At 37.1% G+C, this 17,406-nt stretch overlaps 1 protein-coding gene across 1 annotated transcript; it reads right to left on the bottom strand.

Moving 5' to 3' along the window:
- Positions 1 to 2,112: 2,112 nt before the first annotated feature.
- LOC139139698 (dehydrogenase/reductase SDR family member 4-like) lies at positions 2,113 to 16,680 on the bottom strand. Its single transcript, XM_070708558.1, has 7 exons — positions 16,585 to 16,680; positions 11,685 to 11,862; positions 9,400 to 9,470; positions 7,707 to 7,764; positions 6,835 to 6,954; positions 4,271 to 4,326; positions 2,113 to 2,227 (listed from the first exon to the last, which is right to left on the bottom strand). The coding sequence occupies exons 1-7, from the start codon at positions 16,641 to 16,643 to the stop codon at positions 2,113 to 2,115; spliced, it is 657 nt and encodes a 218-aa protein (XP_070564659.1). The 5' UTR covers positions 16,644 to 16,680.
- Between the last annotated feature and the right edge of the window lie 726 nt (positions 16,681 to 17,406).

Here is a 17,406-nt window from a genome sequence, read left to right as displayed (position 1 = left end):
GTATAAATGAAAATGTAAGCAGAGTTTTCAGTAGCGCTTCCGTACTAGTTCGCTGCGCTTTTTGGTCTAATATGCAGAATTCTATCGAATCAAACAGTACTCATTCACGTCACGTGCAAATTGTTCCCATTTAAAGATCCATTAGCTGTAACTTTCGTCATTTTTAAATTTTGTTTGTTCTGTGTATCATCCGCAGTTTCTGGTTTGAAACTCTGAACCATGGAGAAATTCCTAATATTTAGCTCATAAATATACCTTATATGAGTATAATCTGCATGGTAATTGTTTAAATTTTGTATTCAGTCCCGGAGTAGAATACATTTATCAACAATAACAATGGTCATTTAACGTATACAGGCAAGCAGGACACCGAGCATTGGTCATAATGATCGAATTATAGTAAAATTCTGTAGTTGATACATTGAAACAGAAATTAGTCAAAAGTTACAGCTAATGTCCCTTTGATATAAGCCTTATGAAATATCAAAAAGGAGTCCCAGCAAGAGGAACAGGTACCAAGAATTATGTGGATAAGATTTACATTGCAACCCTTTGAACGGGGTACCATCTGCTCTCATCAGACGAACACAAAAAACTACATTTATGCTAGTTTTCTTCGAATGATATCACCTTCATAAGATTACTTACATCAAATTTAGAGCTTGTTAATCTAGCCTGCAATAATTACGAAATAAATTATAAAAATAATCGAGTGGGTGCACATAAAATGTATTATACGAGGTCTAGTTGCCCCCTTTGTCAGTGGAAACGTATATTTCCTGTATAAACGGTGGAGTTTACGAAAGGGTGCTTCTCAATCTGATAGAAATGTCCGTTCAAGAGGAAAAGACGAAGCGGAAGAGGAAGATATTGAAAGACTGTTTTAATGACAATAAGAATTCTACAGTGAGAATTTTGATTCAAAAACACAAGTGTTAAATGCAACCGACTATTCATTAGCAAATGCAGAGTTTCATCTTTTGCATTTACTAACACGAAAATGTTAAAACATCGTGATTCTTTCAAAAATGGCATTATCATTGAGATTTATAGGGTATACACACTCATGAAACAATGACCAAATTATTGACAATGGAAACAAGAACATTTCTTTGCCAGAACACATGAATATTTGCAAATAATCTGTAGGGACAAGTCAGTTTCTACGGCCTTGGGGATTTATTTGTGGACATCAACAAGTGACTAAAACCCCCCTGCCCGGAAAACAAACAAACAAAAAACAGGTTTACCTCTCCACTCCCGATTTCGTAAACAGGGCTACCTCCAACGTTCCAAAAGTAACATAAAAGGTGAAAAATTGTATATACACCCCCTACGCTCACACACAAGCTAACAGATCGGCTATTGGCTACATGTTTCAGGAACATCAGAAAGAAGAGTAAGCTTATGTATTGGAGTTCGATCTTGACTTCACTGAAAAGTTTGAGATCTAGCTTGCAATGTACTTTCCGAAGAGTGCGAATGCGATGAAAACAAAAGTATTTCAAAAACCATGTGCGTCTCACTTTATATACAAGTACCGTTCACAGATTCCAATGTAATGTAGTACATGAAGTTCCTACGCCTCGACTTGCATCACAAATCATCTTCAGGACATGTCACTGTAGCCAATCAGTCTATCCACGTTCCTCCTCTGTTATGTTGTTTTGCAGATATTAATGTCATGTTTATATCTGCTGCACGCCACTTCTTTGTCGTGTCGAAAATGTTATTATAATGCGTTTAAATTAAAGTTTTTTCTTTAAAGGAATATATTAAAGGTTTTTTCAAATGATTTATCAAATGCAGTGTAATTTATTAGGGCTGCTGGGGCAAATCAATAAATAATTCGGATGCCCCGGTAAGATTTCTGTTGTCCCCTATCTTTTTGAATTGATATACATGGGAACCTTAACATGTAGCTGCTTAACTATAGCACCAGAATGAAAAATTCTCTGTATGTTGCACGTCATAGAGTTCAGTACTGAGATACATTTGCCGGAATATCTAAGAGAGTCTCCCGTCACATTATCACCTATTCACGTCACTGTCAGGGACCATTTCAATAGATGTGAACATTTGCCTGTTGTCAAGAAAGACAATTGGATTCATTTAAAGTCTTGAAGCCTGACCGCCGGCAACGACGATAGTTTCACCTGTGATATATGAAGCATCTTCTGAACACAGGAAGGATACGACTCCAGCACATTCTGATGGCTGTCCGAATCTGAATGATAAGAGGAAACATATTCGAAGTGGACGATATGTACACACTACAGTTTATTGTTTTCTAAAATAGGTCACTCTCATAATCCCTGCATGACCTTACACTTTAAATTGCTACCTCATGGACAGACAGTCTTTCAGCTTTTATCCATTCCGTACGGTAATAAATACGTACAGAGTTGACCTAGGACTTTTCGGAGAGGTAATAATGGACATCTGCTTTATAAATAGCTGATTAATACAAAACTTCATGTAAATCAAACTGGCTACTTAATTGCTTACAAAAATTGCGAGGATGTAGGTCATGCAGGCGGAGGTCATGAAAATATTTTCATAGTTTCATTTCACATCCACGGTCTTCAACATCCAGTATTAATTAAAATAAGAATAGAATATGTAATGACAATGCCATTGTCACGTTCACAGGATGCCCTGAAACTCAGTTATTTACCTTCACATGTCAACTATCTGATGCGTACACAGTAATGAAAGAGAGTCTTTCCCTTCTGTCGGTCGCTATTTTACCGTACCAATGAAATATTTTACAAACTTAGAATCCTTTGTTCAAAATAACAATTTTGTAAGATCTGCTGTACAATATAAAGCTTATGTATCTACGAGAAAAGGCCATGGTTAACACCTGACCCTAAACTTGGTATTTTTAGTGTAATGTAGTGTTCAATATTATAACTTTCTGGTGCCAGAAAATGCAACAATAACTTGACTTTAACGTATGTTACAATGGTCAATTGATAGAGACAAATGAATATATTGGCAGTTACATTATTTTAATCACAGTTGTTGATACAATGTCAATCAGGGTCATGAAAATGAACAAATTGCATATGTCGCAGTTCTCCTTAATTTTTGCTTTGGATTGACACTTTAATCATCCTAATAAACTTTACCAGTGTAATTGATTTGACCAACCCAACATCTGTCACTGACTTACGGCTGATTCCTGGTTAAAAGACGGTATAAATGCCGATTCCTCAAAGCAAATCCACGTATATGTTTCTGATCAAGAGACAAACTGGCAAGATTTTGTCGTCAAAGAGGAAAGGGCATTGGTTCACCATAACAAATGTCAAATCTGAAGGCTTATCATATGTGGATGGCAAAATATTTTGTCATTTCTTTGAAATTACGAGTAAAGCTAATTTGGGGGATCCCAGAAATTTGTCAAATTCTGATAAAAATCTCGATCATTATTATTTGATCATATATTCAAGCATTGGAAGGTTTGCTATTCAATATTTGTTCTTCCTATAAGATATATTGACGTTTATCATGTCTTCTCAGTGTAAGGAGGCTTCCCTATAGGATCCTCCGTCTACGCTGTCGGGGCCCTCTTCATTCCTGTCTTGTCTCCGTAACCATGACATCTAGCTCTTCTTGCTTTTCATATTCATTAGTCAGCTCCCTAATTATCCTAAAAGTTTACTAGGCAACTACATCTCTCTCAGATTCCCCCTTTACTTGTAGACCCCTTATCTTCTTGCAATTCTCCCTGGCTAATATTCTCTCAGATTCCTTTGCAGTTTGACATTGCAAGCGCTTATGAACTCCCTTGATGGAATTTTGGAATTTTGAGAAATCCCTTGTGTCAACCCTACACCAGTACATACTTATGATAAGTTAAAGTTTAATGCGTCAGGGAGACTTTTCACGAGTCAGAGGGTATATTTTTTATCTTCATCCATTTCGTTGTGATGTCCTAGATTTCAAAACAAGCACTATTTTCTCTGATTTTAACTGTCCTCTTGCAAACTCAATGAGAGCCCTTCACTACTGTTACGTCTGTATTAAAGATTCAACAGCCTGTCTCATCAAGCAGTTTTCCATCCTTACATGTGAAATCTAAAAGGTTTATCGATCTTTCCCTAAACACAATACTCGGTTTATGTGTAATAATTTCCCCTGAGTAAACTACATATAAATGTACGAGGAAGTATTAACATTTCTCCTAACCCTGTGCATAGAAAATTCACTCCCAACAACTTCTATGGATGTAAATCCTCTCTTTTGAGCAAAATAACCATACCTGTTCATGGGTATAAACTTGACCATTTCTTTGTACTTATCTGGATTTTTCCACGCCTAGAAAATAAAAACAAATCTTCATTAAAAAGCTTGAGTTTTAACCTTCATAAAATCAATCCTCTGTTCGTGAGGCAAGTTATGAGAAAGAGTTTTACTCATCTTTAGCTCACAGCTCTCTGTTACTTTTTGTGTGCCTCATGTGAAATACAGTGGGAGACATACAATGCTTCATAGTTACTAATGATAACACACATATTCAATTTGCTACTAATGAATGGAAACCAAATAATATACCATAGGAACTAAGCTTAAATTCAAACACAGTTCGACATTAGGTTCGTTACTGACAACTGCATTTATATACATTTTTTAACTTTTTTCCATTTTCTTGTTTGTTTTGTTGACATTTTCTAGTTCAAACGTCCCGAATCATGTTAAAATTGCGTCAAAAACAGTGTTCAACTTATCACAGCTGTCTTGATCAGCGTAATGTCCAACAGCGTTATTGAAAATTGAATTCTATTATAATTCTTGAACAGAAAAAAATCATTGCTGACAACAACACATTGTGCATAATACATTTTGTTTGCGAGGCTAATACTTGTAAATTCTGTAGAGAAAGGTAGAAATGCTCTTGGCAACAAAAATATGAACGGCCAATGTTTCTTGAAATTCATCTATGAGGATACACAGAAAATATATTGAGACTGAACAGTTCAAATTCTGAAAATGTGTGCTTCAAATCGAGATATTAAGAAATATCGTCAACACATTTCTTCGACGTCATCGCAAATATGTAACAGCACAGATTTGTGACGTCACCATCCCGCAATCATGTTGTGGATGTGTTAGTCAAGAGGGGCACTGCCTTTGTCATGAGCTAAATTCCTAGTATATCACTGATCCAAAATACAACCTGTTATTTTTCACCTATTTAACAGTTGATCTAATATTTGTACAAAAATTCATTTCTTAAATTTGGCGGTGGAATTATGAATATTAAATAATTACCTTTGCAGTACTCATAAAGTACCCACACCAACAATTACTCAATCATGATTTCTACCAACGAACTCACATGACGTTTTGCAGGGAGCCATGTGACTGCACGATCACGCGATGTGTTGCAATGTAACCAGTACTTACAAAAGCATTCATTTTTGTCTTAATCGCTCCTGGTGCAATACAGTTAATTCTAATGTTCATCTGTGCACACTGGTGAACCAATGCTTTCGTCAAACCAATCATTGCGGTCTTAGTTGTTCCATAGGCCCCTACAAACTGCGAGTAACAATTGAAGTATTTGTAAGCAATGCTGCCTCGATAGATTTCATACTGTCTATTTCCGGACATGGTCATCAAATGTCGTACAGCATCAACTATCATAGGTATCGGTGGGATCATATGTACCATTTTGTACATTATGTATTTCAATGCCATTTTGTTGCAAAATTACTTGTCTACAAATCCAGTATTTTTTTTATTTTCATGGTTGAAGTGAATTCTTGCATTGCGAATATAAAGGTACAATACTCTGTAATGGTTGTCATACTGACAAGTTAAAGCACATCCCTCTCCGCATTACTATCGCCATATAAGGTTATTGGCACTCACTCACTCAGCACTTTACCACTGCACAGCATACATTGTTGCCAAAATAGACTAACGCAATGCAAATAAGCTGCAGATCATGAGAATTCTATCGCCATTTTGCCTGAACATGCCAATCACAAAGACTATGATGATGAATATCCTGATACGTATGAATTATGCCATCAAGGTAGACGTATGCATTATCTATGGATGACGGGCCAGTGATCACTCAACGCTCTCCTTTCATCCTTAATGGAGACATACATGTCCATTATCTGAACGGCTTGTATTCCTCAATTAAACATCAAATTTATAACAGTTTTAATTTTTTTCATGAATAAATTGACCCCTGTAATAGAGAAACAAAGAAACTATAGCAGGACTGTGAATTGTGATTGTGAATACACGTTTAGCTATAGTACAATTCCTCATTATTTTCATTAGTATGTTTAAGCATAAATACCCCTCAAAAATTTTGGTATGGTAGTGACTTCACAACATATACCATAAACGCTAGACATTAGGCGAGTACTATACAGTGCATATTGTACCTAAATCGAGCATATACCTGACTGTGGAGGGAGTTTTGATATCATATAATATCGAAAATTGTGTTGCTGTAATATTAAAGTTTTGAGCTCTCGTCTGATTAGAATAATACAGTGACTTACTTGGCATGCTGATTGAATGTGATTGAAAATATAATAACCAAAGAGGAGTTCTGAGTTTTCTGAAGTGATGATGTGCAACGTAAGTGAATTCACATGCTGCCGTTAATTCAGATGTCGACTACAACATTGCATTTCACTCACTCATACACTGGAATAATTTGTTTAGCTGACGAACTAAGACCAAATACTGATAAGGTATCTACATTTCAAATTTCGACGCTTTAAGGGAATCGGATATTGAAGTACAGAGAAGTTATCTTCTTCCACTGTAAATTAGCAAACAGACATGTTCCGAACAAACACTTGTACCATCAAATCGACCAAGAACAACCAAATCTCCATCAACCAGGAACACAATAACAATAAAGGTTTCATCGTGATAAATTACATCGAAGGTACCAGTGAAAGAATCAGGAATACACTACAAAAGAAAGGAATACAGACATACTTCAAAAGCACCAACATACTTCGAGACATCCTCGTCAAACCCAAAGATAAAAACAAGAAACAGAACATGAAAGATGTTATCAACCATATAGATTGTGCAACACTGGGGTGCAATGCCCATTGCATTGGGGGACCAGCGAACCCCTTAGGGAACGATTTGAAGAACACAAGAAAAAAGATCAATCCGCTATTCGACAGCATATTTCAGAAATTAAACACAAACCTCCAGAATTGTCTTCGTTGTCAGTCAAAGTCATCGATAAAGAACAACACGTGGACAAAAGAAGATATTAGAGGCCATGTACATTAATGTAAAAAATCCACCACTCAACGCCAATGTTGGAAAATATAAGATACCACCTATCTATGGTGACATACTGAAAGTCAGTGGACAGTTCAATGTCCACACTTAACTCATTATCTGTGCCAATAAAACGTTTTCACACCCCTAATTTGTTCACACCTCCAGCTGTTTAAATGCCTGAATTTGGATCTTTCTGTCAGATAAAGTGTGGACACTGATAAAGGACAAGTGATTTGTTTGAAACATGTCTGTTTTGCTAATTCACAGTGGAAGAAGAGAACTTTTCTGTACTTCAATGTCAATGCTTCTATGATGAACATACACAGTTTCTAAAGGGATATTGTGTGAAAAGAAAACTTCTATGAACATATATTTATAAAAGCAAAAGAGCGAAAAGTGTGTGTATTTGCGTATTACTTTACCGGTATTTCAATGAAATTGAAACCTGCAAGGGAAGAAACCAATACAATAGAGCCACCTCTGTAAGAAATAACGGTAACAAAATATGTTTTAGCAAATCATAACAATAAAGCATTGGAAACGTGTGATATGACACCATTTCAAACAAACAACAATAATCATAGTCGAAAAGAAAATATATGACTTTTTTTAGCTGATTTTTTGTTTTCGCAAGGTTTGTCCATTGGAATCAAGAGTTGACATTCTTGGACCTCAAATCGTCTGGTTCAGAGTAAGAAATATGTCATACGAGTACAGATTTTTTCACGTTAATGAAACTTTAACAATTGGAAACGAAATATCATCATCGAAATGCATCCATACGTGCATGCAAGTATATATGGGTGTACGTATGTATGTATGCATGTGTGTATGTATGCATCACATGATGCAAATCTCACAATCAAGCAAAAACAAAATGACTGTTTGGGGTGTCTGGAATGCTGATTGTCATTTATATGTCTGTTCAACTATGTGTAAACCTGAATGGTGATATTATGATAAGAAATCTCATGTTAATCTTATATAACTTCGTGTAAGTGTATAGAGAAGCAATATATATCAGCCGCAACAACTAACTGTGTGGCCACTTGACAGGTCATCATTTGCTCGACGCCAGCAGGGCAAATCGCCAATTATCACGAGGGTATAGTCCCTTGTTGGGACGTCGGCAGGGCAAATGGCCAATCGTCGCGAGGGTACATAGTCCTTTATTGGGACTGTAATATTTTTATCACGTGTCGACCCCTCCGCCATAATTTTCATATAACAATTTGAGTTTCATTTACACATGACGAACGAACATGTGCTAATATTGCTTAAAGGCGGAGCCTCCCTATAAAAGGGGGCAAACTATGGCGGCGTTCATTGTGTAAATGGACACCAAGCAGGTAACATGAGGGCACACGCTCCAGAAAATGCCACTTTTTAGTTTTTTCCGACCGCATAAACGCTGACAAACTGCCAAGCGGTCAGCACGACGCTGCTGCCGATCGAACTCAGTGGTTATATCATATTCTAACGTGACTGGACGACATTTTTTAAGGAAATTCGAGTGTGGTGCTGGGGAATAAATGACCGTTAGCAATTTGAACAGACCGTCAATCAAACGGTTATATAAGCTCTATTTGCAGGATTAGCAAAAGGTGACAAAAGATTGAAATCAGTTTGCGTAATTAATGTTATAGAAATCAAACATCGTACTGGCCATGTGTTTGACTGGGAGGAGAACTCCACTAATGCGAGAACCTGGGATTGAAAAGTGCGCGGCTTGCTTAAGAGACGACAATCAAACATAAAATACCAAGGAAAACGATTTTTTGTTATTGAATGGCGAATGAATGTTAGTGTTGTACATTTTATCGAGTTTTCTTGCATGATTTTGAAAACATGGGATTCTCTAAGACAATCATGGTGGACGAAGTTACGTGTGTCTATCTTTGATAAACAAAATTATGTAATTATGATCAATTTCAAATTCCAAAGTTTTCGAAAAGTTTAAAATAGTTTGAATTCAGTTGCAGGTGAAATGATGACAATGATGTCTGCTTCGTCATCAAAAGTCCCCATTGCATCCTGCCGGGGATCAAGATGTAATTTTTATGATACGTTTTGTCGGTGCAAACATGTGTAATCGGAAATATTGTATGTCCTTACCCTCGCTTTTCTATGTACGGTGCAATTTCTTGGACAAGAAGAAATGTAGCCTTCAAGTTGACTTCAAAAGTCTGAAAAATTAATATCAGATACCTAAGATAACTAAATGTCCATATGTGTACATTTGTGTGTTTCTAATGAAAGCATTCTGCAAATAAGTCATATTATAGGCATTCAAACTTTAAAGCACAAAGAATGCGGTGAAGACACCCGCATCACAAGAAGAGAATAAGCTAGGAGCAGTACAGAGTGTTATGAACCGTATTACCTTGTCCCAGCCACTCTCTGATGTCTGAAAGAAAAGACAACATTGAAGAAATGATCATCTGTATATCAAGTATGACCAGAAGTTGTATTTGATGATTTTAAAGTCATTGCAAAGTCACTTGAACATTGTGTTATGTAGGTCATTTCCCCCACACTCATCATGACCTGAGTTCAATTAGTCTAGAACATTCTCAAGGTCACTGCCCTTAATGACCTCACAACCTTGAATTCAATTAGTCATGTTTGGAATATTTGAGAAATTTAGTTAGCTGTGTAAGAGAGATAATTTTAGAACAGTAATTAGCATGTCAATAAAAGTTCTAGACTGTTTTTATATGCTCTTATGTAAGCACATGTGTATAAAAAGGGACGTGCACAGCTTCCAGTCAGACTTTTGGGATGGTGTCTCTTGTGTATTACTAAACTCCAGCAATAGTCATTCTCAAGACTTTTCAAGACCTTCACTGCCAACGCTGGATTTATACTGTGGACTTTGTGCAACTTCAAGCCTGCAAGCCAAAGGACTGTTCATTCATCCGACAGACTGTTACAACTCTGAGACTGGAGCTTTGCCGTCCCAGCTGAGATAAGTAGTCTGTACACTTTTAAAGCTTGTACTCTATCCCTGACTTAGCAATTAGTTTTATTTTCGTAATAAATTTTGTTTAAACGTTAACTGCTGAGTTCACCCTTTTTGTTCGTTTTCTCTGCACGTAACAATTGGTACGACTGAGAGGAATTCAGCAGATATTCCCGACAACCAAGTGCCACTGTCTTGGTAATCATTTCTAGTAGCAGAAAGTGTTACGAAAAAAACTCTAAAGTTACGGAGAAAACTCAATTTTACGTAGAAAACTCCATCTGTCACAACCAACAGTAATACGTATCTAGGGCGACATAATTTAAAGTCATATGTTAATTAGGAACATCGACAAAGATGGCGGTAAGCACAATCCTTGACAAACAATATTTTATGGCGGCAAATAACAATAAGTAGATAAAGAAGTGGTCATAAAACACATTCTTGCCAAATTAACGCTGCTTTTCAAAGACTCGTAAAGACGCCTGGTGTTGTCTTCCAGGTCATATGTGACATTTATTAAAATATGCACGGACCATTTTGTGTCAAAGCTTGTACAAGGATATAACTCTATTGTATGTCATACGTATGCAAGACGATTTGTTTTACGATGAGTTCCAATATGGCGGCCCAGTGGACATTTTGTTTCAATTATTTCATGTGTAAACCTATAACAAAGATATATCCTTGGTCGGGTTTGTTTCATGGTCGATACAAAGACAAATACCTATATCCTTCATATGCCCATTTACTTGTTTCACGATATAATGGCCGTATTTAGTGATTTGTTTCAATTTACTTAGTGTAGAGCTGTAAATGAGACATACCTAGACGGACTTATACTAAAAGCTTTCATAACCCTATGTTTTACAATTGCACATCGATCACTTTTACAATACCATACAATATGACCACCAAGGAGCCATCTCGAAATATATTATATCATGCAACTCAAGGGCCGTTACACACACACACGCGAAACATATTATATCATGCTATTAAAAGTCAATTTGCACCACGCTACGATTATAGTGACAAAAAACCCAAAAACTGTTAAAAGCAAAATAGGAATTAAAAACTCCTAAAATATATGATCCAGCAGAGACAATGTCATAAACGATTACTTGTTTTAGAAAATTAGTGAGAAAAATAAGATCCAAACTCACAGACAAAAACGGCCCATAATGTGTATTCGTTGCAGCATTTGATACCAGGATGTTAATTTCACCATATTTATTCAATGTCTGTCAAAAGAATGACAAAACAGGAATGTTTTAGACCGTAGACAATGAAAAAACACAGTGGCATAAAACTTTATCCATTCTACAAACTTCAGAAGAAGTCTACACAAAACAGCATACCATCAAAGCATTGTAACAATTTGAGTGTCTGAACATCTGTCCCTGAGGTGCATTCTACCTTGACTGTATCTTCTTACCTCTTCAATGAGTTTACGCCTGTGTTCCTCCTTTGCAACGTGGCAAACAATTCCAGAAACACTGAGGCCCTCTGATCTAAGTTGATCCACCGCCGCATCAACTTTTGTTTGTGTACGGCTGCTTATCATCACATGTACTCCATCCTCGGCCAGTCTCTTTGCTATGGCCAGACCAATTCTGAAATCAATGTCACAGGAAAATCACATGTCGCTAAAGATGTATGACGATTAAGGCTGCATTCACAAACACCTCTGGAAGGGAGATTTCAGGAGGGGGACTTGAAAAGATTTACAACACGCAAGGGAGCCTCAAAAAATAACATTGTAAAGGGGGGACTTGAAAATTTACTGAATATCAAATTCCTTTTCAAATACTTTCTGGCACTTTCATTTCCTACCATTTCCATTTTCGGAAGTTTTAGGGTATATTAAACAATTTATTGATTACCCAAGCGGCCACATTAATGCAAAAGATTTAGGTTGTCATGATTTCCACTTACCCAACTCCTCTGTTGTGCATCGCTGTCCTCTATTAAGGTTCCAAGACAAGAAATTGACCTCTTTAATCTAATAATTCTCTGATGGTTAAAAAGCTCAGAACCCCGTACATTATGCATTTTCTGAAAGCCTAGAAGTAGAAAAACATTTTGGTAACAACAGTGTCACTATTGTTTACATAACTATCACGTGACAGGTAATTTTGCATAACCTTTCAAAAATCGGTTTTCCCTATGTTTTGTCTCAAGACTTCAAAATATCTTACTCAAACTTGCTGGAATGCAAGCTGTCACAACGCTCTTCAAAAGGGTGTCTCAGACGTTTTATATCTTGCTTAGTTTTTATTTGAGCACAATTTTAAACAAATCAACCAGGATTAAATTCACCACTCTGGAAGTTTCTCTGACATAAAAAATTGTTCATCAAGGTTGAAAAAATTCTGAGACACACTTTGAAAGATCCTTAAGACAGCTTGCACTCACACAAATTTCAGCCACATATCCCAAAGCATTGAAACAAAACATAGGGAAACCCGATTTTAAAAGGTTATGCAAAACCTGTTTTGTGACAGTTATGTAAACAATGGTGACACTATGGTAGCCAAAATGATTCCCTATACCTAGGCTTTCCGAAAATATATAATTTACGGGGTTCGAAGCTTATTAATCACTAGAAAATTGTTGGCTAAAAAGGTCAATTTCTTGTCTTGGAACCTTAATGACTAAAAGTTTCAACTTAACCTTACAATAACAATTTGGGAGATAGATTATTTGATAACATTCTCCCATTGACAATACCTGGGTCTAGGTCAGTCAAACGTTCATGTCGCCACATGTACATTTTTGTTTTTTGAGGACTTTGACAAAATACAAACTATTTAGAATAGTAAATCGTGTCATGAATAATAACGGGAAGCTTCAGGTCAAACAACCTTTGAATAACAATTTTGGAAATGATAACCTATGAACCTAAATCCTCCCATAGATAATATCGTACTCGACCGCGTATAGTCCCTTAGGGTAAGAAAGGAGAACAACAGGACATATATAGTATGGTGTTTATTTTACTCTACATGTCATATTGTCTTTCACTCCTGTAAAATTAGATCTGTACTTGGTAGAGATAATGGCAAATCAGCCACCCTTTTCCTGTCTTTGCCAAAATAAGGGGCTGGTACTCTGGTCAGGCAATGTATATTTTAAGTCCTTGCTCTACAGGATTGGGGTATGGGTCTAAAAACGAATGTAAATTATTTTCAAAAACTTATGGTAGGGGCTTATACATGGACAGGGGACTATACTCAGTTGAGTACGGTACATGGACCCGGTTGAAGTCAAATGTTCATCTAAACCAATGAAAATTTTCATTCCTATAGAGAACTTAAACAGAAAACATACTATTTAAAATACTACATTGTATCATCAACAACTGAAAGTTTCAACTCGAATAATCTTTAAATAACAATTTGGGAGATGATAACCTATGTGTCCAAATCCTCGTAAAATTGACTCCAGCTGGAAAAATGCGTGACCACCGTCCCTCCATATAGGATCGTCACCCTTCAAAAAGTGTTTGAAAGAAAAACAGTGACCTTCCCTAATTTTCTTGCGCAAAATAAGCCGCTGACCCTTCCCCTTCGTGTCACAGATTGACATATAATTTATCATTTTACCTTTGAACTGTCATAGAATACTTGTTAACCTCTACAAATAATCACTTTGGAGAAATTCCAACATCATAATTGCTATTCACGTCTGCACTTTCACACAACCCTTTCTCATCATGTTTATTTATATCAATTGTCAAACATTTATAAGAGCACAGATTTAGGTAGCTTTGTATTGTAAAAAAATATTCGTAGTTTCCTCCGAGACAACAATATATAGTGAATCAACATTTTCAGTGAAATTCCAAAATCAAATTTCTTGCACACACATGCACTTCTAACCACCTTAGAAGTACATTAATATAAATTATCAAATGTCTATAAATACACAGAAGCTAGTTTTGTATTCATAATTTCTTCATAGACGACTTGCCACTTCAAGCTGCAAGCATAGTACATTTACGTTGAATCACCAAACGCATATAAATATGGAGACAGCTTGTTTTTAAGGGAAAACGTTAATAGTTTCCCTAATGGACTCCCATGTATTATTATTTGATATTTTTGGACGAAGCACTATATCAAACATATTTTGCCTTCCTTTGAGGAGGGGGACTTCAAAATTATAACAAGTCAGAAGGGGGGGGGGGGACCTGAACGCATTGTGAGTCTGTAAGGAATGTATTTGAGAAAAATCTCAGAACTTTTTTGGAATCTCCCCCTCCAGAAGTATTTTTAATGCAGCCTTTAAAGCGCTCATTAACGTCAGGTCATGGCATATAATGATTTTGATAATTGCAGTACGGTCAAATATCGATAGCACGAGCACTCTGATGCAAGTAAACTGTTGTCTATATATATAATTATTCTTTAAAATGTGTTCTTTCAAACACATTATTACATTTATACAATGTCATCGCCAGCAACAGTAATCTCGTGCTGAGACTTTTACATCTATTTAATGTTTGCATCTATTTAGTTTTTACGCAATTTTTTTATAATATGATGTTAGCCAATCACAATCATTTACAGGCCCAAACGATGACGTAACACATCCACATTTGAAGTTCGAAGACAATCGCAAATTTGTCAATGCATGAACATGCGAGCGTGAGCGGATGACACTCTATGGTTGATGACTTTTCCACGTATAGAAAAAATATCTCATATGGTGTTAATTTTTTCTGCTTGCTACGAAAATAGCTGTTTTTAGGTGTGTTCCCCTAAGATTCGAAAAAAGTAATGACATCGTAGGGAATACATCGAAAATAAACTGTTATTGTAAGTTTCTAAGAAATTTGAAATATTTTCGATGTCAGTTTCTTGTTCGCTGTCCTAATTTTCGATTGCGACTAGGACGTGTACATTGTCCGATTTCAGTCTTTTTGAAGCAATACCTCTTCATTGTTTTAGTGCAATGTACCTTAATTATCAGAAGTATCAATATTTGCGTATATTTGACTTTTGCAGGCATTAATCACATTCACTGTTTCCTGGTGATTTTTGCAAGTGGTTATGCTACAGAGCACGTGGGCAATTTACGCCAGGGGTATAGGGATCGGAATGGCAAATGACCAATCCCCAAAATTCAGCCTATAGTTTTGTTGATAGAACGGGTTTAGAATTGAATTTTCACCTGGAGGGGGTTGCCGCTGTATTTTCTATTTCGCAGGCGGGATAGCAATTTTGTCGAGTCAGGCGAGAACCGCCATATTGATTCAAAGGATAGGGCTTGACCTGTGGGCCTGAGTAACTAGTATTATTATCTCGTGAACAGGTCGACCGTTTATTTCGATGCGCATCTACCCATCAGGTGCCGCCAAAAAGCTGTTCGTGCTAAAGGGTGTTCGTGTGCAGTTTTTTCAGCGGGCGGTGAGGAAAAGTTAATGTTTATAGTGGGTTGGAAAGAAATTTCAGCTTTTACACTGGGCGGGGGAGAAAAATTCTGGCAGTGGGTACCGGAAATAGGTAGAGGGAAGGGAATGCCGTGTTTAACAGAAGTTCAAGGAAGATTTAACGCCTAACTCAGAGTGGAGCAATGTCCAAAGGTTGAAATGATAGGTTTTTTTGCTTGCACAGGTTTGCGTTGATCTTCAACTTGGTATGTATATGTTTATTGCATCCATGTTCTAAACGAACTCACACTGGATGAATAGTTTTGTAAATGAAATGTACCTGTGGGAATATGTACACTAGTGGGAAAGGGGAATTTCAATGTTGGGAGAGGACAGTGGGAAGCTTGAACTGTTGTGGAGAGGGAGAGCTGACAGACCATAGACACTAGAGGGCAGTGGACCCAATTCAGTGGAAGGGCATATTTTCCGCACATGCCAGTGGGAGGGTAGTTACGAACAGCTCTACGTTCCCGTCAAATTTTAGGTCAAGGTCAAAGATATGTAAAATCAGTACATCAGCCTTCGAAACATGTTTTGTGATGATTTTTGTCAAATTGGCGAAATTTACCAGTTGGCGGCCGGGCACCAGACTCATAGTGCTTTGGGACTCCCTGCACTGGTAGGGTTAAGCCTGGCCCACTATGATACATTATAAGTGGGTTGTACTAGCCCAATCGTCGGAACGCGCGAGCCCAAGGCCAAGGTGTATTTTGTTTTGTAAATCAAAACGACTGCCCTCAGGAACATCGCCTGTTCTTTGAGAGGCTTACTGGTTGTGTACTTGTACTTTGTTTGAAGGATTTGCTGGAGCACGGGGACTATGGTCGAGCCATTTCTCAACTCAACAACGCACTTTTTTTGCGTACATGTATTTCTTAGTCTTTTAGAGCACTATACTTACCCTTCAGTTGAAGCTGTCACTATTGCAACCTTGCCTTGAAATCTCTTACCAGTGCTCATATTCGAGATCGAGATGGATTTTGAGAGGATACAATTACCTGAAAGGAGCGACTGCAGGGTGACAAATGTCAGAGTTTATGTACTTCTATGCCTGCACAGCATGTAGAACGTTAGTTTCGGTGCATGACCGGGCGTACAAAGGTTAAAGGTACCACAATTACTCAAAGGGCATGTACAAACTCCAACTGCTCATGTTATTGAAAATACTAGTATTGAAAGTCCGCGACTGTGCTCCAGGCCTGTGCTTCCCTGCTCCTTCGCCAAAGTCATTATATTTGATAAAACTTATGTTCTAAAGTCATTTTCATTGTCCTTGTATGCAAAATTTCCAAAAGGAAATCTCAGTTTATAACATCATTTAACAATTGAAGAATGAACATCTGTCGAAAATGACATTTTCAGTAACACGGCATTCTGCCATGTTATTGAACCTTATGGTTATTTAAATCAACATCCAACTTATTTTATTACGAAATCCACAACCTACAATTCCTTATCTCCTCTTCAACCAGTGCACATACCACTCTAATTGCTGCTCAAACATTGCCAACTTGTTAATGACTACGCGTATCAGCGGATTAGCTTAATAAGTCAACACCAAAGCCGTCCCACACGTATTTTAATGCCTGTGGGACGGCTGTGGTGTTGACTCAATCACTTAATCCGCTGATACCGACAGCGGATTAGCAAGTTGGCAATGTTTTCGGAGCAATTACTGTGGTGTATGAACAAGTTGGAGAGGAGATAAGGACTTGTCGGTAAT

The sequence above is a fragment of the Ptychodera flava genome, chromosome 9 (genome assembly GCF_041260155.1).
Source record: "Ptychodera flava strain L36383 chromosome 9, AS_Pfla_20210202, whole genome shotgun sequence".
NCBI lineage: Eukaryota > Metazoa > Hemichordata > Enteropneusta > Ptychoderidae > Ptychodera > Ptychodera flava.
Note: the sequence above shows the minus strand (reverse complement) of the source record. Positions and strands in the feature narration are given on the sequence as shown.